This window comes from Aedes albopictus, chromosome 1, assembly GCF_035046485.1.
Source record: "Aedes albopictus strain Foshan chromosome 1, AalbF5, whole genome shotgun sequence".
NCBI lineage: Eukaryota > Metazoa > Arthropoda > Insecta > Diptera > Culicidae > Aedes > Aedes albopictus.
The window spans coordinates 185,550,772-185,575,049 of record NC_085136.1 but is presented as its reverse complement, the minus strand read 5'-3'; the positions used below and the strand labels follow the sequence as shown (position 1 = coordinate 185,575,049).

Sequence of the window (24,278 nt, the reverse complement as noted above, 5' to 3'; positions counted from 1 at the left end):
GAAGCATAATTTTCTCTTATTCTCTTATATAACACGAATTAGTTCAACTAAGTCAATTTTTTTCGAGGTACGTTGAATGTGAATACTTGTAAAACATATTTTATACATCCAACAATAATACCAAGTCGAGTTATTAACAATTCAGTGAGATTTATGCAACGTACCTAACAAATTTCTTTGAAGAAGCATCATTTTCACTTATTCTCTTATATAACACGAATTAGTTCAACTTAGTCAAATTTTTTCGAGGTACGTTGAATGTGAATACTTGCAAAACATATTTTATACATCCAATAATAATACCAAGTCGAGTTATTAACAATTCAGTAAGATTTATGCAACGTATCTAACAGATTTCTTTGAAGAAGCATAATTTTCACTTATTCTCTTATATAACACGAATTAGTTCAACTAAGTCAAATATTTTCGAGGTACGTTGAATGTGCATACTTGCAAAACATATTTTATACATCTAGCAATGATGCCGGGATGAAATAATGTCAGTTAAGTGAGATTTTTATTACTTACGAAAAATTTTCAACGAAATTATTTATTTTCGTATTATTTTCACTTTATATTATGTTCAATCAATATGTTATGTTATATTCAGTCAGTTATCTTTTAGAGCTGTTTTTGTGTTTTTTCTGTTGCATACATTTAGGCTTTTATTTGCAATGATACATGGTTAGCATACTTTCAGGAGTTTATCAAGTATATTGCTTAAACCTATTAAAAATACGTTTTTTGCCATAAATTAGTCAAATTTGAACTTAAGTATAAACTTTTTTAGGTCAAACATACCTAAAATTTCACAAGGAATCCAATAATGCTGTTTTATTAAACATATAATGTAATTTGAAAAGTTTTATGTAAGAAAGTATGGGAAATTTTGAGGTACGTTAAAAAAGGAGGTCAGATTCGGAAGGTACGCTGTTGGTACATGCAGAAAACCTTAGCGTCGGAAAGATTCATGGAGATTTTCGAAAAAACCACCATCTATTCAGCAGGACACCTGTTTTCTAAGAATTCGTCAGGTACGTTCAAAATCCCGTTAGGTACGCTATGGTACGCACTTGGTACACTCACTTAACGGTCTTTATTTTTGATTTTATGAAAAGTGTCCTGCCAGCTAGATGGACATGATCGAGGCATCTAGGTGTAGCAGAGTTTTTCCAATCGGTTTTCTCTGCTGGGGAGGTAGGGAAGAAAAAAAAACACTCAGTTCGTTGAGCTGAGTTGATTGGTATATATGACTTGGCCCTGCGGGCCTCAGATCGAAAGTCGATTTTTCGAGCGGTTTTTATACCCTTCTTATGGATGTAAGAAGGGTAAAACATCGATATTGAGAACATAAATTCAAAATTGCCCAACGCATCCATCCGCTATCCAAACGAGCTGTGTTTTTGGGTTCACCTTGAATAATCTCATTTCTGGCCCAAAACCAATCTTATTGGTTTGTGAGTGTAACGGAGGAATCAATATAGGGTGACAATGGGTATTATCGGCAGGTTTGTTCTCTTCGTCATGGGGGGTTTTTGTCAGCCAAATTGCCTGAAACTTGGTCATATAATTCAGCTTAGTTGGGAAGGATTTGAGACCATCTCTGAGTTCAATAGGTTTCAAAAAAACCTCTATGACGAAGAGAACAAAACGGCCGAGAACAGGTAATTTCCTCTATTACATAGGCCAGTGCTTCCCAAACTGTGCGTCGCGGCGCCCTGGTGCGCCGCAAACTTTTTCCAGGTGCGCCGCAGAATTTTGGCTTTTGTGACGAAACAAAATAAAAAACAAACTCTTTATTTGTATTGCGGAACACCTTTAATTTTTTTTTTCATTAGTAAAACTAGTGTCGCTCACATTTTTTTTAAATCTTTCCTGACTCTTCAATTGTTCCATAGGATTTCTGGTATCCTTTTTAAACATATCTATTGAAACCACATTTTTAAATTTCAAGTTTACAATTCTTAAGCTTCAGCTTAGCTTTTGATTTTACTATAACTTGTCCAAAGTTTTTAATTTCAAGAACATTATTTACGTTCTTTTCAGAATAATTACAAGGTCTTCAGAACAGCTTAGCGGCAGGCAGGTTTGCCGATCTGGTAGTGTGAAGAGCTAGCATTGACCTTTTTGAAGCGGACTGTTTCATCAATACTGCCGCAACCTCGCTGAACTCGAATAAGTTTGTTATGCACGGTTTCATCAATGGGGTTATATATGACCAATCCAGGCCCAAAGGGTTAAGTTGAAATTTATGAAAATAAGTTCAATCAAAGCCCAAATCAGCCCAATCAAATTAAATAAAAATGTTGCTTTGCAATTTCCGCAAAAAGTTGAAGCTTATGTCAAGTTCTGTGTAGTCATTTTCATTCAATAAGAATTCTTTAACTATTGCAAACGCTTTAGAATTTTTGGCTGAATTGTTGAAATTCAGCAGCCTGTTTATACCTTTACATCTGAGTTTCTTCTTATTTTTAAAACTTCTATGATGGAACCAACATGATTTTTGAAATCTTACAAATATTTAAACTATCGTTGAGAAATTATTTAAGAAAAAAGTCAGTTTTCCAAATATTGAATTATGAAAACATGATATAAGAGAAGTGTTTCACGATTTTGACTTGCTCATTTTAAAGTAAAAGTTGTTCAAAAATTAAAAAAAAGAATTTGAGAAAATCTTTGGTGCGCCGCGACTTTTTTTAAAATGTCAAAGGGCGCCACGATAGCAAAAAGTTTGGGAACCTCTAACATAGGCATACAATCTGTTCAATCACTTAACAATAAAGTCTTTGAATTTAAGTTCCACCAATTGTTCATACAAACAGTTTCTTCCGAAAAGTGAAAAGTAAATTGTCATTGCTGCCCATTTCGCAGAATAAAATAATGAAGGTGTCACAGGCCAGCTCCAACTTTGGATTCAACTGCATAAATAAATAAGGAAAATCACAAACACGTCCCACATTTCCATCAATTGACAAGTTCATTACTGCGAGACGTATCGCACCGCCAAATAGATAACAGCATCACCGCCGGTGACAAAATAGCTTTTCCTTACCTTGAGATCTTCGATGTGTCTTAGGCGAACCCGGGCAGGTGTAGAGGATCGACCGCTCCGTGTCTGAAACATCAATCAAGCAAAAAAGAAAGAAAAAAAGATTCCAATCTATTAGGGGAAAAATGGTACTCCCCCTTACACGGATAAGGCGTAAACGTACCATTTCGTACGATTCGATGGTGATCCGGTGAACCCGAGCAGGAATACCGCGAATTGACGGCACCACGTCGTGTTAGCACGTCTGGACTTATCCTAATGAAGGGACACCACCTAAAAAATTGCTGAAATCCTCGACGAAACCTTGAAGAAATGAAAAAAAAAATCGTTTCTGGCAGTCACAGATATTTATCAAAAACCCCGACTCGTCCCTTTCTAAATCCCAGCTCATAAACGAGTCAGATGGTAGCATAATAAAATTATTTATTAGACAGTAAACCTTTCACTAGTATGCAGTTAATTGAAGCTGGACAATATGAGTGACAGTGGCATGCTGGAAGTGCTTTAAGAATTGCATGATGGAGCAGATGAATACTCTTCAGAGCCAGTGCAAAATAATTGCTTAATTAGTGATTCCGTTAAAAGAGTTATACATCACTAATCATCACCACACCTTTTAAATTTTAGTTCTGATTTGTTACTGAATGAACTATAAGCTGAGGGTGAGAAATTGTTGAAATAGTTCATGGCTACTTCAACCGCTCATATTCACATTATCTGGAAATGGAAGACCAGTAGCTTATCGGAACTCAATATAGACATTCCACAGCCACACGCAACTACTAGAGCCAATCCCGCTCATGCCACTGCTGCTAATATCATCTGAAACCAAAACAAGCTGTCTGGTTCGCGTCGATTTAATTCCGAATATTTGCATTCTGCGAGTTTACCTGGAGTTCATCCAACAGTAGATAATGGGGTTGTACATTGAATTACTCATCGCGAGCCAGTAGATGCCCAGGTACACCTCCTGAATATAGGGCTTGTCGGTCAACTCCGGATAGTACGACGTCGCGATGAAATAGATCTGGAACGGCAGCCAGCAAACCGCAAATATAACGACCACGACCATCATCATTTTCACCACCTACAGCGAGAGCCAGTGAGCGCATTGAATAGGAAAGAGATAAAAATTAAGTGAAAATGATGAAATTCGATCCACTCACGCCGATGTTCACATGTTTGCCAAGACTACGGGGCGAGGACTATATGCATTGGACATTTTCCATGAATATCATTAGTGGTATGCGATAAAGAAACCAAATAGGAGCGTCAAAATGAAAGAATATCAACCCAAGCAAAGCTAAATTGATGTGAAGTAAGTATACCAAGCAATTTGCACCAAATGACATCGTTACAATATTGAATATTACAGCATTTTTATAGTTGTAGGACATCACTTGGTTTACCATATCTATCCTGTGGCTAATTATCAGTTCCAAATAGGTTGTATGACAAAAGGTCGAAGGTCAAAAGGTCGAAAGGTCTAAAGGTCGAAACAAAAAAAAAGTAGGACAAAAGGTCGAAAGGACAAGTGGTCAAAAGGTCGAAAGGTCGAATGGGAAAAAAACCGACCGAAAATGATCTTAATTTTTTACCATCTTCTTTCTTACTTATCGTTAACATTGCAACTTGACCTGCAACTTTCCAACTTAGCGTTCTTTTAGTACTTGCACAGTTATATAATAAACGGCTTTCTTTGCCTGCCATTGCGTTTACTTGTATATTGTATAACGGGCACAATGTTACACTATATCCAGGAATTCGACAACATATAGTGTAGTGTAATAGTTCAACTGGTACTAGTTTATTGTAGAACATATCATCCTTTTAAACAACGGCAGTTTCATTCCTATATAATTTTGCCTTCTTTGAAAAATAGGCTGTTCTTTCTAGTAATGAATTTTAACATTTTTTACCTACTTACTAATAATATAATTCTCCATAATATTTTGCCTTCTTTTAAAATAGGTCGTTCTTTCGAGATATACTATCGCTGGGGTAATTTTTAATTTAACTTTAGATATTTCGAAGGAGATCTTCCTTATAGATCAACTAAAATGCCAGCGCCCATGGCGCAGTGGCCGCATGTTTATTGAGGATGGTCATTGGCTCGATCCCAGTCCCGGCACTTGTAATTTTTCGTTAATTGCTAATGCCAGAACCGGAGATCGTCTATGTAATCCAGCTTTAAGCCCAGTTTCTTGTTTAAAAGGAATCGCTCAAGAAATGTTTTGACCGATTCCTGGCAGAAACTTTCTATATTGACTACCATTAGAATTATCATTTCTTCGCAACTGCGTTCTGCGATCGAAGAAAAACGGTTTCTGGAGCGATTCAGGCAAGGAATTTGCATCAAGATAGGCCGAAAAATTCCTTCTGAACTACAAACAGCCCATTATAGGGAACCAATAGAATGGCAAGATCAATGGTCCAGATTTACTCTTCCAGATTCGTATTTACGACGGTGCAGTTTTCTCCATTTACTCAATTTCCATTTTCTTTTGTATGGCTCTACATTCCAACTGGACCTTGACATGCCTCTCACCTCTCTTGGTACGCCACAATGCTCGGTTTGTGGCTGCCACTATCCATCCTCAGTCAAGGCCAATGCTCGCCAACGATCCACCGGGTCCGCTCATCGTGCATGCCTTCTTGTGCCTACCGGATCAGTAGCGAACACCAACTCTACAGGGTTGTCATGCAGCATTCTTGCAACATGCCCTGCCCACCGTATCCTTCTGGCTTTGGCCAACTTCTGGATGGTGAATTCATCGTAAAGTGCAGCGAGCTCGTAGTTTATCCTTCTCCGCCACACATGATTCTCCTGTACATCGCCAAAGAACGCGTCGCTCGAAAATTCCGAGTGCTTGCAGGTCCTCCTCGACCACATCCTAGGAACTTCGACCATGAACTAAAATCTCTTAGAAGAAATGGTTTTCTTCCAATATGTTTTGATTGGTTGATTTTTTCGGAACACTTTGTTCTGAACACTTTTCATATTTTCAATATCACACATTTTTGTCGAAGACGACAAATTCGTGTTTCTTATACTTTCGTACTTGGAGCCTTTTTTGTATGAAAAATTCCATTTTTTCAAAATTAATTTGAACGCTTAAAACGAAAAACTCCATTCTGAGATATTAAGTGCTAAAAATAAACCATTTTTAGAAGAAAACCATGAATAACTTTTTAAATTGAGGATGTAGAACTTTGGTGTCTTTGGATAAAATGTTGTACTAAAACTGCTCAGAACAAAGTTTTTTTAATCAATGTATAATAAGTTATCAAAAGAAAACTTTTTTGGGTGTCACCCTATTTTTTTCCAAAAAAAAAAAATATCTCTGAAACCAGAAAAAATAGCAATATGGTTTCTTCGGCAAAGTTATTCTGAATTAAGTGTTTCTCAACTTTGTAGAACATTCTGTTGCACTATATGGTAACAATAAAAAGTTGACATTTTGATCTTGAGAACCATTTGGACTACCATAATTTATTGAACATTATTGAGGAAAATGTTCAAAAAATATGAAGAAACTTTCCCGAAGACAGTATTTATATATCTTAAACTAATAATTTAGGCGTTAATATTTTTTCCACTTAAATACGGCCCACGGACCTTTGTGCAATGATCCAAACTATTTCTATATAGGGTATCGGGATGCTTCGTTGGCATAGTCCTCTTGTTCGGCCTTCCTCAACGTAAACCGAAAACTCAAACAAACACGCATAACTGGAGATCGGAAAAGCTATGCGCCAAACAACTGTAACATTTCGTTTCAATTTTAGCACTTTGATGCATTAAAATTGAATGAAAATGTCAATGATGGAAGGTGAAAGAAGCATGGTCCATCGAATGACACCATGATATAGAAGCTTCACGCGGAAAGTAAAAAACCACACCGATAGCTGGAAGGACCTGCCGAAAAGGCGGGACCAACGCATACTCTCAAGAGTTAGAACCGGTCACTCTCGAGTCTCGCACAATTTCGAAGGCGGCGGTAGCGCTTCCGAAAGCAATGCGACATCTGCAGAGTTTACAATTCTGTAGATCACTTTATCTGCAACTGTCCATCCTCCGAATACCTGAGACAACAATATGGAATCAGCAGTATCAGAACAGCTCTACAGAATGAACGGGACAGCGAAACGGTCCTCCTAACTTTCCTTAGGGAAGCGGCCCTGTAAGAAAGTAAGAAGGATTATTAAAAAAATGAGAGAAGTGGTTCGCTTGGAATGCAATGGCCAACTTGTATCCACTAATCTAGGCCAATGCAATGTTTGTACCGTAGACCAACGTTGCATACCATTATATCGAATCTTTTCAGCGGTGTTAAGTAAGTTCTTGAATGTTTACGTGAGTTTACTTCCAATTGGTAAAACATGCATTGCCTAGAGTGCGTTATAGGGTCAACATATCATTTATAGTGCTATTAATTCACGAGTTGTGGTCAAAATTGTCAATGCGGCTTGCTTATTAGGCCAAGGTATGGTACATATACCCTGATGCAAAATTAAAAGACAAACTACATATTTAAAGACATTAAGCGACTCAAATTAAACTTTTCCTCCAGAACGGTTGGCTCTCTGCTTTGGCAAATATTCAGCTCTAAACATAAATCATTCAGGAGCCGAAAAGGATTACTATAAATGATAGTTGTATTATCATTCCCATCAACCCATTTGATGGGCTACCATACACATTTCAGGAGCTATTATGTACCTATCTGAAGCATCCGTCACCACAAATCAATACATCTTGTTGATCTTTCCCTGGGTTGATTAAATAGCTTAATTCAATCATTTTGATTGCTCCAACCGCATACAACACTAATGCGATATACGTAACACACTCACGTCAGCAAACAATGAAAAACTAAAAGGCAATATTACTACGCTCCACTACGTTCTAGATTAATGTTTTGGCAAATAAATTATGCCACAGCGAAGGGCTGTCGACAGAGTGGCTGGAGGACTTTTCTGCCCATTTGCTCCAGCCGCAGGGCGCTGAAGGCGGCGAAAGAAACTTACCCTTCGTTTGCTTTTGATGTTCTCCAGTTGTCTCTGTGTACACTCGCCGATGCTTTTTGATCCCCATAGCTCTAGCCCCACTCGAGCGTACGTAAAGGACATTGATCCGATCGGGAGGAAATATGTCAGAAACATGAAAATGACGTTATATCTAGAGGCGTAGAGAAGAGCAGATACAATTTTCGCATTAAAGAACTTTGGGCCAAATTAGTTCGAGGAATGGAATCAATGGAAGATTTGTTGGGATACCAGATGATTGACAGCAGGATCGATACTTACACGTACTCCTGCATAGAATGGTTCGAGGGGCCGTCGGGCCACTCCGAGTAGCAAACCACTCGGTCCTGCAGCTCAAAGGTCGTGAAAAACAACAACATGGGGCTGGAGATGATGATTCCCACTATCCAGATGGCAGCTGCAATGCAAAGGGTTGCTCGTTTCCCCATTCTAGGCTTCAAGGGATTCATTATGGCCATGTACCTAGTAGAAGGCAGAAAAGAATCGGGAGTAAATTGAACAAGTGCCTGTGAAACCGTATGTGAGAAAAGAATGGTAATATGATACTTCAATCTGATATTGAAAAAGTTTTTCATACCTAATTGATATCGATGAACCTTATACGCATTATAATTAATGACCTATTCCAGGAGCTGAGGTTGCATCAGAGAATAAGATCCAGAACGGATATTCTGTGAATGCTATCGACTATCGATTCTTGGACTTGAGGGTTTCTCCCGGCCTTGCAGTCTTCGGTGGGCAATCAAAACGACATATGTTCTCTACGCCCGACGTTTCGATGGTCTATGCCATCTTTTTCAAGGGTTCTGTTCAAAATTGGACATTGTATATATTAAAATTAGACAGGGAAAACTGCAAAGGTGAACACAAAACTTACAGAAAAATCGTTCTTCGTCTGGAGGTATAGAATGAACATAGAATGTAGTCAGATTATGGACAAACTTCATCAATTTCCTACAATTTTACAAACAATGATCAAAACAAGTAATTACATAACATTTGTCTACTAACTATTTTTTAACACGAAAAACTCTCATAAATCAGCGGAGAGATGTGGTGGGTAGACGAGACAACACAAATGAGGAAGTCATCTATAAACCAATGGTGTTCGTTCCAAACTTAACAAACAGACTGACAAAATTATACAAACCTGACTTCCCCAATATCATGACGGCGATGAGGAACAAACACACCATTAAAAGTTTGTTTACCCAGACCAAAGATCCAATGCCAAAAGAGCAACGCATCAACGTCATCTACAAGATACCCTGCGGAGATTGTGATGCAAGCTACGTTGGACTAACCACCACCACGCTGAAGAAACGAATAGGACACCACAGAAGCGGCATCACAAAACTAGACAAACTCATGAATGACATCAAAAACAACAACAACAACGACGACTATATCAGCTATGAACTCGGACGACTAAAAGAGAGGACAGCTCTCTTACTGCATTCGGCCGACAACGAACATCGATTCGATTTGGACAGAACGGAGATACTCGATTGCCATCGACGGTTCTCCGCTCTCCCCGCTCTGGAAGTGTGTCACATCATCAACACAGACGGGACGGTAAACAAATGAAGCGACAGCCTAGTATTATTAATGCAGGATTTTTACACACACTAAAGACTAGAACCAAAACAAACCACCTAGATAGGCAGATAACTGACAACACCAACACTAACTATAATGACACCCAATAGGAAATTTCAACCCACAGAATTTGCGTACAACATATCAACAGATTTCCGACTAGAATCAAATTGACGGTATAAAATTCGAATAGCTTGTGACAAAAAGAGTAGTGACCCACCATACAAAACTCCCTAGTTTTTCTTGTTAAAAAATAGTTAGTGTCCTAAATGTTATGTAAAATTACTTGTTTTGATCATTGTTTGTAAAATTGTAGGAAATTGATGAAGTTTGTCCATAATCTAACTACATTCTATGTGAATTCCATACCACCAGATAAAGAACGATTTTTCTGTTATTTTTGTGTTCACCTTTGTAGTTTTCCGCCCTGTCTAATTTTAATATGTACAATGTCCAATTTTAAATAGAACCCTTGAAAAAAATGGCATAGACCATCGAAATGTCGGGCGTAGAGAACATATGTCGTTCTGATTGCACACCGAAGACTGCAAGGCCGAAAGAAACCCTCAAGAACGGATATTTTAGAGTTTTTCTTTAATTTAGGTTATTATTTTCGGAGGATCACTAATGTGTAAGTCATTGTGAAACGGGTTAAAATTAACTTGTAGCAAATATACTATATTAACAATATAGGTCACTCTTACGATTTTTTGGCGACACCTTTTTTGTGAATGTGGCGCCACCAAGCGTCAGAAGAGGTACTACTACACACTAAATGCATGTGCTATCCGAATGACGTTTATTCTGTCGAACGTCATTGCATGGTGGGGATGCCCATTTCTTCTGAAATAATCGATTAAACATTAATCGATTTTTTTTTCAACTACTCAAATTAGAACAAATTTTATTCTCTTTTCTTGAACAATTTCTGGCGTATATTATCGTCGCAGCACCAAATCGAAGTTGTGACTCGTGCGACATGCGAAGTTGCACATGAGAAGTAAATTTGAACCGATAAACGTTCATAACAGACTAAAACACAGACGACCCAAATCGAACTTTCCGTTAGCGAGTAATGAACGGTATTTTCTCCGGAAATTACACAAGAATCTCATTGTGGGATCCTTTTAAGAATTGCACCCTGGATTTTTTTTCTCCAAGATTCCTCCTGAATCTCTTGGGGGATTCCTCCTAGAAATTATTCTTGAATTATTTTAGGAACTCCTTTCGGGATTGCTCAGGGAAAGCGTTCCAGCATTCCTCCTCCATCCTCCAAAATTTTTTTTATCTGTGATTACATATATCCATGAATAAAACGCAATCAGTGAAGTACTAGATTTGTAGTATAATGATTTGTATAATGAAAAAGTAAATTCTCCGTTACTGCAATAAAATGGTAACTGCAATAATGGTAACAAATAAGCAAGGATTTTATGACTGTTTGTGTGATTTGATGCTGTTTGAGCAAAACTTTGGGTGACTGTGTTGTTGTATTATTATTATTATTATTATTATTTATTAAACACTGTGTTGTTGTATTTTCATTTAATGCAACTTCAACAATATATTTCCCCAAAGTTTTGCTCAAGCAGCATCAAACTAGGCTAAAAATCATAATACCCATGAGTTTGCATCGTTTCAATGCAGAACCGGAGAGTTTAGCATCTCACCATACAAAAACCAACTCATTACTACAAAACTAGTATTCACTTATTCCTTTTGGGAATTCCGGAAAAAAATACTTCTGAAGACATTCCAAATTTATAAAGATCTCGGAAGGAATCACAAAAATAATTCCTGGAGGATTTCTGATACTTCAAAGAGGGAACTTCTGAAGGAATCCTGGAAAGATTCCTCGAAAAATATTAATTAAATTTTTCATATAAAATCGCGTTGGTGATTTACAAAGTCACTTTGGAATTTCTCCGAATTTTCAAAAGGAATTCCTTGAAAAATCCCAGAAGACTCGGTGGAAATTCTTAAAGGACGAAGTGAATTCCAGGAGGAACTTTTGGAGGAATACTGGTAGAAATCTCGGTAGAAATTCCCAGAAGGAGGAATTTTTGAAGGAACTCTTGGATAAATCCTTGAAACAACTCCTGGTCGTTCTTGGAAAATTTTGGAGGAATTCCAGAAGGAACTCCGGGAGGTATTCGTAAAAAAAAACTCCTGAGGGAATTGCTGAAGGAGCTGAGCTTCTGCAGGAATCCAAGAAAAACACCAAGAAACTCCTATAAGGAAATCCTATAAGGAACTTCTTGACGAATACTAGAAGAGAATTCTTGAGGATTCCTAGAATTAATTCTTGAAGGAACATCAGAAGAAACTGCTGGAGTAATTTCAGTAGGAACTCCTGGGGGTTCCTCGAAGGGACATCTGGAGAAATTTAAGAAAAAAAACTTTAAATCAATCTCTGAAGGCACTCCTGGAGGAATTTCAAAAAGAGCTCCTGAGTGAATCTCAGAAAAAAACTAGAAGGAAACCAAGGGGAATGACATATCCTTTTCTAATCGGAAAATCCGCATATATCCGTTCCTAACCGTCGCTAACCGCTGCTAACTGAGCCGCAGGTGTAGTTAGACGCGATTAACGATGATTAGCAACGGATAACCCAACAACGGATTTTTCCGGTTAGCAAAGGAAAAGAAAAAACTGAGAAGGAACTTCCGTTGGAAAATCAGAAGGAATTCAGAAGGAACATCTGAAGGAATGCCTGACTTAATTTATGGAGGATTATCATTCCTGCAGCTGGCGAATTTGCTAGAATATTTTTACTAACTGAAGTTCACCCAGAAGCCCATGACTGTATATTTAAAAATAATGAGCTTTGCAAGGATTTCGCGACGATCCACATTGGAGTAAATCATATCAAAACCTGATCATAAGTGGAAAAACTCAAAATGAAATAATTGGGGTTTTCGTTGTGTTTTTGCCAAGTGTAGTTATCGTGTAATCGTTTGACAGCTAAGCAGTGTCCAAATGTTTTGTTTACGCTTATCAGAAGAGGTTAAGTAAAGCTGAATTTTAGCCGTTTTCTTTGATATAGCTCACAGCGCGTGCTAGTTTTGACCGTACAAAGTGAATAAATTGATAGTCAATCAATTCAACGATGCAGTTTGTTAAAGAAGGTTAATGTTGTTATTCTGTTAATTTGAAACCTAAACAAATTGACGTTAAGTTTACATACAATATATGGAAATATTGAAAAAAAAATATTGGATGGAATCCTTTAACGTACATTCAAAATAAAATAAGTTGATTTTCCGGCTGTTTCCGAGAAATCTGCTTATAGTGTATGATAAAACTATTGTTCCTCTTTCAAATGCCGAAAGAAAACCTTCCGGATGTTTCCGATTTCCAAAGTTACAACATTTTGAAAAAATCGTGATAATTTTATTATTATATGATATTATTTGCCTAAGAACACTATTTGGCCCTCTGGACGTATTTTTGCTGAAAACTAGGATTCAACAGCTTTCAAGCAAAAAAAAAAAGTTTAAAATCGGTCAACTGGTTTAAAAGTTGTGATTTAAAAAAATTGGTTTCGAAAAATCTTTATTTTTACAATCATAAAATTGGTCACCCTAATGACGGAATAAAAAAATACGGGTGTAATTATTTTCGATAAACTACAAAACCACCAAGTATTACGATGTTCGGAGACACACTATATCGATTTTCTATGGAATGGTTGTATTATTAAAAAAAAAAATCTTGTTGAAGTCGGTTAGATTGGTTGTTTCTCACTGCTAGGTGAATTTATTGTTATAAAATTCATTGAAAACTATGAAATACGTTTCATTACTAATTTGGGTTGTATTTGGGTTGCGAAAATATGTTAAAATAATTTTGATCAGTTTTGATGTACTAGGTGCTCCACTGTGCGATCGTGTAAAATTTACATTTCTAGATTGAGTTTAAATAAGGGCGAAAGTAACATGAGAGAGTTCTCTTCATCGACTCTCTCTTCTGCAAATTAAAGTGACAAGATGCTAATTCAATCGAACTTTTTTACACTTAGATGCTAGATTGCATCGCAACCTAGCGATTTATGACCAAAAAGTTCAACAATACTTGCAACTTGTCACTTTAATTTGAAGAAGAGAGAGTCGACGAAGAGAACTCTCTCGTGTTACTTTCGCCCTTATTTAAACTCAATCTAGTAATGTTCAATGTTTAATGTTCAATCTTTGACAGCACAATGTTCACACATCCAACAACAAAGGAAACCGATTAGTCCGGAATAAAACAACCAGTATTCGAATAAACTCACAGTTCACTTCGGAAGAACAACGAAATTAATCGAAATTAAATTTGACGGGTTCTATTCTCAGGTCTGGTCCCGGAGCTCATTTTTTGTAAGCACGGAACGCTCAAACGTTGAAATTTCGTGCATCTGTTCGTTAGCTTGTGTACCCTTGGATTCAATGTCTTGCACTCTGCCACAAGAAATTTGACGTGCATTTGGTTGGTGATCTTCAGGATTTTTATAAGCTATCCGATCAGCGTGGACATTAAGAAAGATTAGGGTAAGAAATCAAGCTTTGAACTTGTCAAATTGTAATCTTAATTTGAACCATTTCTAAATTCATTAAAATGATACACTTTTTGGGCAAATCTTGTCCCAAAAAGATTGGTAAATGGATTCTCGTAATATAACCTGGTAGAATTGACTTTAAAAGCATTGAATGAAGCGATTTTTTCATTGAAAATAAGAAATTGAAAAATCACTGCGATTTCACCCATTTCCCCCCCAGAGGAAGCACATTTTCGGTGCACTCGTACAGCTCACGCATTGTATCACACGCAATAAGTGAATACGTTAATTGAAAGCAAATTCATCGTAGAATCGACTAACCGAATAATATTCCACATTATTTGTCATAAAATTATCAAATTTACTTAATTATTACTTGGAGAATCTTATCTTGAATTGAACCATTTGTGATCTAGATTTGAACTAGTGAGAGGGGGCGAGCTTCTAGTGTTGGCCTGCAGACTGCGCTAGTGGCTGCTTTGTTTACTCTTGGAAGATGAAAAATTCCAAATTTTGTTTCCAAATTTCTGAAGAATTCCGAACATTTTGAGTTGAAATTCCACTGCCTAATGAAACATAGTTATGAGAATTAGCAGATCCATGTGATTTTGGGTTGTTTAGCATGAAATTGGCTGTTGTGGGAATTGCTCGAGCTGCTGCCGCCAGTAGTTCAAATCTAGATTAAAATTGGTTCAAATTATGATTACGATGGTTCAAATTAAGATTAAAATCATTATTGACAAATAATTGAATTTTTCAATGAAATGTGGTGCAAATGTAAACTTTTTACCACTTTACGAAAAGCTAATACCTGTGTCTTTCATATACCTGAGACTTCACCGTAGTAAATTATTTCCATGTGGGTGAAAAAATCAGTCAAAATTCCCGATGCTTCAGAAAACCGCATTTTGGTTCAATTCATGATTACCTACCCTATATTAAAAGCCATTGTCAAAGAAAAATAGCAACCACCAGGGCAAAATATAAGCTAATTTTGAAGGTGAAAATTTTAAATTTCGTAGTGAATCGATTTCGGTGACGTTACAATGAGGGAGCATTCAAATTCTTCTACAGATGTATTCGTAGATGTCATCTAATGTAATATAGCGCATTTAATTTACCACTGGACTATCACACGAGTTTTCATGAGTGCGAAAACGTAAATTAAAGTGCGTGATTGCAACAAATCAACTCAGTGTGTTCAGAGCACTTATTTAGCATAAATCAAAGAAATAGTGCGCTGAAGACATCAACTGGTTTTGATGCAATCGCACACTTTTTTTTAACGTTTTCGCACTTATAAAGACCGAGTGCGCAGTCCAGTGGTGAACTAAATGCGTAATATTATTTTGTTTGTGTATATTTTAAATCGATTATTTATTATTCGATTATTTTGGAACAAAAAACTTTGACACCCCTAACATCTTTTTTCAGAAATGTCACCTTGCACGGTAAACAAAAATTGATCAAAATACAATTATTGACTTTTTCTGACAGCAGGTGGTGCTGTAATCATTCGTAAACGGCGTCTCCATGTCGTTGTATGTGAAAACACGAAGTGACCTATATTGTTAATATAGTATATTTGCTTGTAGGGATCTGGCTGGCTTGATCCGTATCGTGAAGGCTTCAAAAAAATGTATTGCATGGGAAGAATGTACAACTAGCTGTAACTTTTCAAAAAGGACATAAAAAATACTTCATGTTCATCATCTAGTTGTGTGGTCCAAATTTGGAAAACATCAGGCTATTCTACACGGAGATAGAAAGATTCTAGAAAATAGTATAATTATTCGATGTTATATCTCCGGATTCAACAAACCGAAAATAATGAAATTTTGATCATTTATCACTTGAGCTATTAAAAACTTAACCTTAAACTTAAATTAACCTGAAAGAGGAGACAGCTCACTGACATCTACGATGTTTATATTTCTTCTTCTTCTTCTTCTTCGCGATTTTCTGGTTTGCGATGACAGTTTGTGACAGGTCTTTTTTGACATTAACCATTTTGCGGGTGACTTTGGGCCTGTCAAAAGCAATGAAATAAATTTAAGAGCCCTGCAAATGTTGATTGATTGATGATTTGTCTTTATTTAAGAGACTTTCAGCCCTTGGTTGGTTCGTCTCTCCTGCAAATGTTGATTTAAACAACTGTGAGAATTCACATTATTTTACCCATAATTCTGTGCAAATTCTTGGATGTTTTTAATGTCTGGACCAGTGGCACCTAAAAGAGGTTAAATCAGGGCAATTTCGATTCAGCTATATTATTATGGAAATAAAAATTGAAGCATTTACATTTAAATCAAATCCTAAACAATATAGAAATGAACGTGTCTACCAAATTTTAAATTTATTTCGAGCTAATATATTGTTGTGACGACTTACAAAGGAAAGGTCTTACCAGTTTTGACCTAGCGACGCACCAAGTGACGGTATAACAAAGTATTAAATACCTATATGTAATAGCAAAATTTCTTACAAGTAGGGTAAGTGTTCTAATTATGGCTATAGTACCAATTATTCGTCATAGTTGATTTTCACGCTTTAACGATGTAAATCAACAAGAAAAATTTTTTGAACAACAGATCACGTTCACAAAAGATGGTTGCACTCATTTAAACTCCACATTTTGCTCAAATTATAGAAGAAATAAATCATTTTCCTTGAAATTTCGGCTTCCTTGCACCCTTTATCGCCATACTGTACCAGTTATGGCTAATCCCATAAGGGATGCATGCAAATAGTGCGAAAAGGAACCGAAGTTAAAAAATGTATCCATAATTGGAACAGGGTTCCTATCATTGGCACACGCTGTAATAAATACTAAAAGTAGTTTTGGCTCCGTTTCCAATTTTTTCCTGTAAAGTATGAAAGCTTATCTATCTTTTAACATATTGATGACATTTGTTGGTCTTCTCATTATTTTTGAACGAATAGTTTTCCTTAGGTAGTGCCACCCTAAACTGATTGGGATGCGTCTTGAGGGCCTTCATCTGCCCAACAATAACGCTTTTTTTTCGGAATCCCTGAAAAATGTGAGTCTCAACACTTCAGCTCAAAAGAGTTCTTCATGAAAAGCCAAAATGCACAAATCAGAACCAAACATATTTGATTTTCACGAGACATGATTAATGGATGGTTCCTTTGTGTTGATCCCTTAAAATGTGTGCCTAACTCGGTGTGGTTCAAACGAACCACACCAACGCAACGGCATCTGTACCAGATTAGAATTGTGCTAATTGAATTTGCCCCGAAATAATAAGCTATCATGCGTCTTTACGAGCTTGGCATGATTTCAAGAAGGCTTATGTGTTTGAGTGTCTCGCAAAGTTAGAGAACGACATTCGCATAATTAATTATTCTTCAAATATTTCATCAAAGTTACACTTTGGTCGGAATGAGTTACGGGACTGTTATCGTCATCATCAGGCTCTAATCCGAAACAAATCATTTATTATTCTTTACAAGTACTTTGTGTGGCATGCATTAATTTCACGTTGTGCTATTTATATTCTCATTACTTCTTAGAAAATCGCAACAGTGAAGTATTTTGATTTTTCTGAAAAAATGCCGAAAAACTGTCAGTGCCATTATCCGTACTGGTGCAGTCTCTTAGCCCTCGAGATGCAACCCATAGGCGGAAATCTCATACACGCTCGGCCACTGTACAGTGGCCCAGGGCCCAGATTTACAAGGTAAGATGCATTCAGCGCCTTCAAATGATATTTTGGGCGAATATGGTTTTCTACAAAGTCCTTTGTCGAATGTACATGAAAATTAGGATGATTCATATTTTCAAAGAAATTGAAAACCAATATTTTTCAGTTGCAAGAATAACTTTATGCATTCTTTGGCAAAGTTATAGATATATGTACCTATTCAGCCATTCCATAGAAAAACGATATAGTGCAACTCCGATTGTCGTGAAACTTGTGGGTTCGTAGTTCTTCGAAAATAATTAGATCCGTGTTTTAAAAAAAAAAAACATATTTTTTGAACCAGTTGACCGATTTGAAAAGTTCATTCAGCGACACGAGATCAGGGGTTGAAGATCACTGGGGAGAAACTTTCAAGCAATGTAGCAGCCATTGAAGGTTACGTTCGAAACTTTTCAAAAAAAGGGCGAGACAAACAGTTGTCGTCATGCCAAATTTTTAACGCCGATGAGAGTGAATTGTTTTTAAGAACACTCCAACATCAACGTACGTCGATAAAGATGCCGTATCTGTTCCTGGAAGGAAAGTGGCAAAGGAACGAGTAACGTTCATGCCATGTTCCAACATGGATGGATCTCCCAAGCTTCCGTTAATGCTCAATGGCAAGTCACAGAAACCTAGAGCACTTAAGCACGTTAGGCAGCTGCCTGTGTACTACAAACCATCCAAAAATGCGTGGATGACGCAGTTTTTGTTCAAAAACTGTTTTTTTTTTTTATGAATTCGTTCCCCGCGTTACCAAGTTCTTGGAAGATTCAAATAGTCCTGTTGAAGCTGTTTTGGTGTTGGATAAATGCTCTGCCCATTTCACTGGTGGAGATTTGCAGACTCGAGATGGGAAAATCTGGACCGAATTTCTTCCTCCCAATACGACCGCCATTGTCCAACCGATGGACCAAAACATCATACAAATGATCAAATTGCGATATCGGAATACATTGATGCAAGAGATAATGGGTCGTCCAGGTGATTTTCATGAAAATGTTAAGAATATTAACATAAAAGATGCCATGTTCTGGGTAGCAGAAGCCTGGGATAATGTTCCTTCGGATGCCATACGAAAGTCTTGGAACATACTTTATGATCCCGTGCAGATCGAAGATGAGGATGACGAGCTATTGTCTGTACTCCGAGAAAAAATGCAGAACATCTCCAAAAAACTTCTCGAAAATCGTGCCGTTGATGAGGAAGATGAAGATTGTGAAGTTTTGAAAGACGATGATAATGTGGATAGTGTGCTGAACCCTGACAAGGGTATCAACGCGTACAACCTAGCTGACTCGACATTAACTGCAGCAGAAGACGTCAACTGTTCCATCGATACTGTCAACCTTGAAGGAGCTCCTGACGGCGACGATACTCCGGTTGTTACCGACGAAGCAGCAATAAATGGGCTAAACTTGGTTTTGAGGTATGCAGAAGAAAATCGATGGTCGATCGATACGCAGTTTAGATTGCGCCAAATGCGACTAGATATTTTTGAAAAGACTGCAGCTGCAGGTGCCAGATTGTCTCACTGAGGTCGAAGACCACAAAGTGATCCAACGTCTGTGAAAAGTTATACCCTAGGAAAAGTGAAAATAAACTTTATTGTTATTTTTCCAATACATGTAAAGGAATAATATCAATAATGAAATCTCAATACTTTGCCTCACTTTGCCTAGGGTATAACTTTTTTCACAGCCGTCGGATCACTTCGCGGTCTTCGACAAAGTTCTCTGGCATATAGTCACCTACAATAATACCAAAGGGTTTGATTATTGAACGCTTACAGCGCCACCTAGCGGCAAAATTCGAAAATTTAAAATTTCTGCATACATTTGGCCAAGTTTTCCCATACAAACTTCAAGCGTTTTGAGCGCCCCCTTAGGCTCAACCTATTTTGCTCAAATTTTGAACGTAGCTTCTGGGAGTCCAAAACAACTGATTTAGGAGGTAATTTTCGAAATTTTTGTTTTTCATATAAGTATGGGCCACCCTAGTGCTGGCGTTATACAAAATTGCCAGTGTTGTGTTCCGAGAGTAAACCGTGGGTGTTTGATCCGAATAGTAGTTGTTCCTGTAACATTTTCTGGTTGTTCGAACCGGATAGGACCAATCCGCGAACCACGTTCAAGTGCATAGTACGGCGCGACGTGACTTGGGCATTGTACGGTCGACCCATTGTATGTATGTCAGTTACTCTGTGCTCGATGAACTTTCGATTGTGGCTTCTATCCCGCATGTGCAAAGTGATGTTGTCGATATTAAGCTACATATATAAATTCATAAAAACCATTCCAGACCATTCCCGTACCAAAATTCTAACTCCTTTCTATTTACGAGGGCGTCGGTGAGTCGCTGACATCTCGATGAATAGATATCATCTCTTCCCTACTATCCCTTCCCATCCACATAACATGTTTCTTTTCGTTTCAGAGAGCGATCAATGGCGCTTAAGCCTAGGCTTGTTAGCCAGGACACAGTGAAAATGCCTGTGCCCCATCCCTGAAGCGAAAAGGCCCATGGAGTGACAAAATCTCTTAGCTATGTCACTCCCAACGTTTGCGTTTAAATATACTAAACACTTACACTAACACCAACACATCTACCCAATTACACTTACACAATCTGAATCTTGTCGCATCACTCGCTTATAGTGATTCCCATTCCAAATATCCAACTCAATATCAATATCAACAATATTGACACCTATGGGGGCGCCGGTGAGTCGCTGGTCTTTCATAAAGTAGGTGTCATATCATCACATCCTTTCCTTTCCTCGTAACGGAGAAGATGGGTGTGGCCGCCAATGGAAGTTTTCATGTCTTTTTTGCTTCAACCTCTAATTGGATAGCTGTTACTTCCCAAATAGCATTCCATAAGCAATTAGAATAGGAGTATCAAAGTTTAAACATGGCAACTTTCAGTATGCAATCTACGAATTACTTCGTTACCACGCAACGCAACGCAACGCAAAGTAACTCAATTTTACAAGAAATTGCATACTTTTAGGCGTTTAATGTTTCACAAAAGGTACCGCATTTATCGCCTAAAAGTAGGCAATTGTTTGTAAAATCGTCTTACTCTTGTTCATTTTGGATTGGTGTTTCTCGGTGAACACCAATCCAAAACGAACAAGATTAAGTAAGCGGTGATCCAAACCATATCAAAATCGTCTTACTTTCGTGGAAAACATGATTTTTCTAACAAAAACAGTAGGGGGATTCACTTAACAGCGTAAACTGTTTAAACTGATTAAACGCCGCGATCACCAAGGCAATCTTTGATTATTCCACTCGCAGAACCATGAAACATTTCAAATAAGCAGAAAATCACGGCTTACGCAGCAATTTATTCTGTTCAGTGAGTACCCCTAGTGTGTTACCATCAAGTTTTACTTATTGTTAAATTCAATATGCTTAAGACCTGCCTTAGGACAGAAAAATCTACTTCTTGCGTGCCTCAAAATCTTTTACAAGCGCATAGAAATTAGACTTAAAATTGAAAATATTTTGGAGGCCTGGAAAAAATTCTACACCACCTATATACTTCTCCATCCCCAGGCTTTGCGTAATATACAATAATACATAGAACTAACAACTTTTCAGATAAATTCATTTGAATTCCAACTAATGGGGCTGTTGCGGCGTGTTGCAGTGGACTGTAAAACTGCTTTTCTTCTCCAGGCTGCCTTGATTGCAGCGCGCCCGCCGGTCTCACCGATTCCCCAAGTGGATTCGGTGTATGGAAACTGCCATGCAGCGACCGACGGACCAGCGGCGAACTCCATAGGGTGGGAAAACTATCTCCAAATAACTCTAGCCCTGAAAAGGACTCAACCGGACACGCAGGCGACTGGCGGACCAAGGGAATTTCCAGCTCAGAGACAAACGACACACACACACACACTGGTTTTTGCTCTAGTTCATTTTAATTTACTAATTACACTATGTACATAACTTTTCTTTCGGCCGTCGTCGGCCCACACTTTTCTTCTGCCGGGCTTGGCTCGCCGGCTTGACTTCTCTGCTGTTGCTTCTGTTCACTACGAGATGCGTAATAATACTGATGCTCGCGCCACCAAGCAGCGCTTCTCGTCTTCGACGGCCGTCTTCGACGACGACGATGGTTTTTTCCTCCTTCTCGGCGTGGCGATTGGCTCCTTTTTGGGGGGTTTCCTTCATGCGAAGATTGCGTGCTGCTACCTCGATTCGCTTGCGCTTTCTTCACGTGAACGATACGTGCTCCTTCTTCAGTTCGCAGCGTTGCGGACTGAACATGCTGCCACCCGGGAAAAGAGTGACACTGGTGGCTCCTTCGAATCTTCGTCCTGATGTGTTGAACGTACTGGTTCTTCTTCAAGGAAGGGCAGGGGTGCCAACTTGTGGATTGGCCGCTTGAAAACGCTGGTGCCCACACGAACGTCGACAACACGAGTGAGATCATCAGGACCTGGATAGGTTTCGACGATTCTACCCATTTTCCACTGTTGGGGTGGTACGTTATCTTCCTTCAACAGGACGATCATGTTAGGGACTACATTGACGTGCTTCTTCGTCCACTTCGAACGACATTGAAGCTCTACCAAATATTCTTTCGACCAGCGTTGCCAAAAATGCTGTCGAAGAAGCTGAATGTGCTGCCATTTTGACAGGCGGTTGATGGGGATGTCATCAAGACTAGGCTCAGGGATAGCAGTTAAAGGTCTATTGATCATTAAATGGCCAGGGGTTAAAACGGTTGGGTCATTGGGGTCAGAGGAATGTGCAAAAAGAGGTCTAGAGTTTAGAATAGCCTCGATTTGACACAGCAAGGTCGCAAATTCCATTATAGTCAGAGAGGCGGACTGATAGATTTTCTTCAGAACCGACTTCACGCTTTTAACACCCGCCTCCCATAGCCCTCCAAAGTGAGGCGCATTTGGGGGAATCGTGGTCCACTTAATCTCCTTGACTTGACAGAACTGTGATAGCTTACCGTTGGTTAGGTCGGACTTGAAGAGCTCGTACAACTCACGAAGCTCTGATCGCGCGCCGATGAAATTCGTTCCGTTGTCGCTATACACTTCCTCGGGTACTCCTCTTCTGGATACGAATCTTTGTAGTGCTGCCAAAAACGCTTCAGTGGATAGGTTCTCCACCACTTCTAAGTGCATTGCCTTCGAAACCATACAGACAAATACGCATATGTAGCCTTTTACTGGAGCTGCTTTCCTAGCGGTTTGCTTTATGTAGATAGGTCCAGCGAAGTCTACTCCAACTTTCAAAAACGTAGGTGCAGCGGTGATGCGATACGACGGCAAGTCTCCCATGAACTGCTCAGCAAGCTTCGGGCTTGATTTGAAGCAAATGATGCAACTTCTCGTCACCTTTCGTACCGTCGATCTGGCGTTCAGTATCCAGTAGCGCTCTCTTAGGGCTGTGATCACGCTACTCGGACCAGCATGCAGGTTTTCTCTATGTACCGCTGCAATGAGTCTTCTCGTTACGGGGTGCTTGTCCGGAACGATCCATTGATGCTTTATCTCGTATGCTAGTTTGCTGTGACGAATTCTACCTCCAACTCGTAGTAATCCGTCGTCCAAGAAAGGATTCAGATTGCCGATTCTCTTGCATGGCTCCCCCGCTTGCAGGCGATCGATTTCATCCTGAAGTTCGCTCCTCTGGATCGCTTGGATGATCCGCTTGTTTGCCTCCTTCAGTTCAGAAATCGTGGGCGTCGTTGCAGTGCTTCGTTCACCAATCTTACGGCAGTTTTTGATGAACCTTAAAACGTAGGCGATGATGCTTTGTGTCTTCCGAAATGACTCAAACTTTGTCAATATCGGAAGCTCCTGGTATACAGTTGCCACGTTGACAGATACTGCCGGCTTCAGTTCAGGAATCTCTCCATCTTCCAGAGCTGCAGGAACCACTTCGTCATATGCTGCACTGCACAGGAAAAACGGTCCATTCCACCATAGGTTGCTCGTCGCGAGCGCTTTCGCTGGCATGCCTCGCGATACAATATCTGCTGGGTTGTCTGCAGAGCGAACGTACTTCCAAACATGTTCGCTTTCGCTTGTAATCTCGGCTACACGATTCCTCACGAATACTTGCAGGCAGTCCAACGGCTTGTTTAGCCACGCAATGACCACCTGGCTGTCGGACCAGAGAGTAACCGGAACGTGTTCCAATTCCATTGCGTCAACCACTTTCTTAACCAATCGATGCAGGAGTAGAGCTGCCATCAGCTCCTTGCGCGGGATGGACATAGGCGTTATGGAACAGACTTTTGACTTGCTTGTAACTAAGCTCGAACTCGCAGTACCATCGGAATGCACTGACCGAAGGTACACGCA

The 24,278-nt window shown here is 38.8% G+C and overlaps 1 protein-coding gene across 3 annotated transcripts in view; it reads right to left on the bottom strand.

Annotated features, from left to right (window-relative positions):
* Positions 1-24,278, bottom strand: part of LOC109405655 (tachykinin-like peptides receptor 99D) — a 173,331-nt gene that overhangs the window by 22,228 nt on the left and 126,825 nt on the right. For all 3 annotated transcript variants that reach the window (XM_019678725.3, XM_029856506.2, XM_029856504.2), the window contains exons 5-9: positions 8,360-8,560; positions 8,081-8,231; positions 3,940-4,136; positions 3,213-3,352; positions 3,053-3,115 (exon numbers count right to left, since the gene is read on the bottom strand). In XM_019678725.3, coding sequence (XP_019534270.1) covers positions 3,053-3,115; positions 3,213-3,352; positions 3,940-4,136; positions 8,081-8,231; positions 8,360-8,560 — 752 coding nt within the window. The remainder of the gene's footprint in view (positions 1-3,052; positions 3,116-3,212; positions 3,353-3,939; positions 4,137-8,080; positions 8,232-8,359; positions 8,561-24,278) is intronic.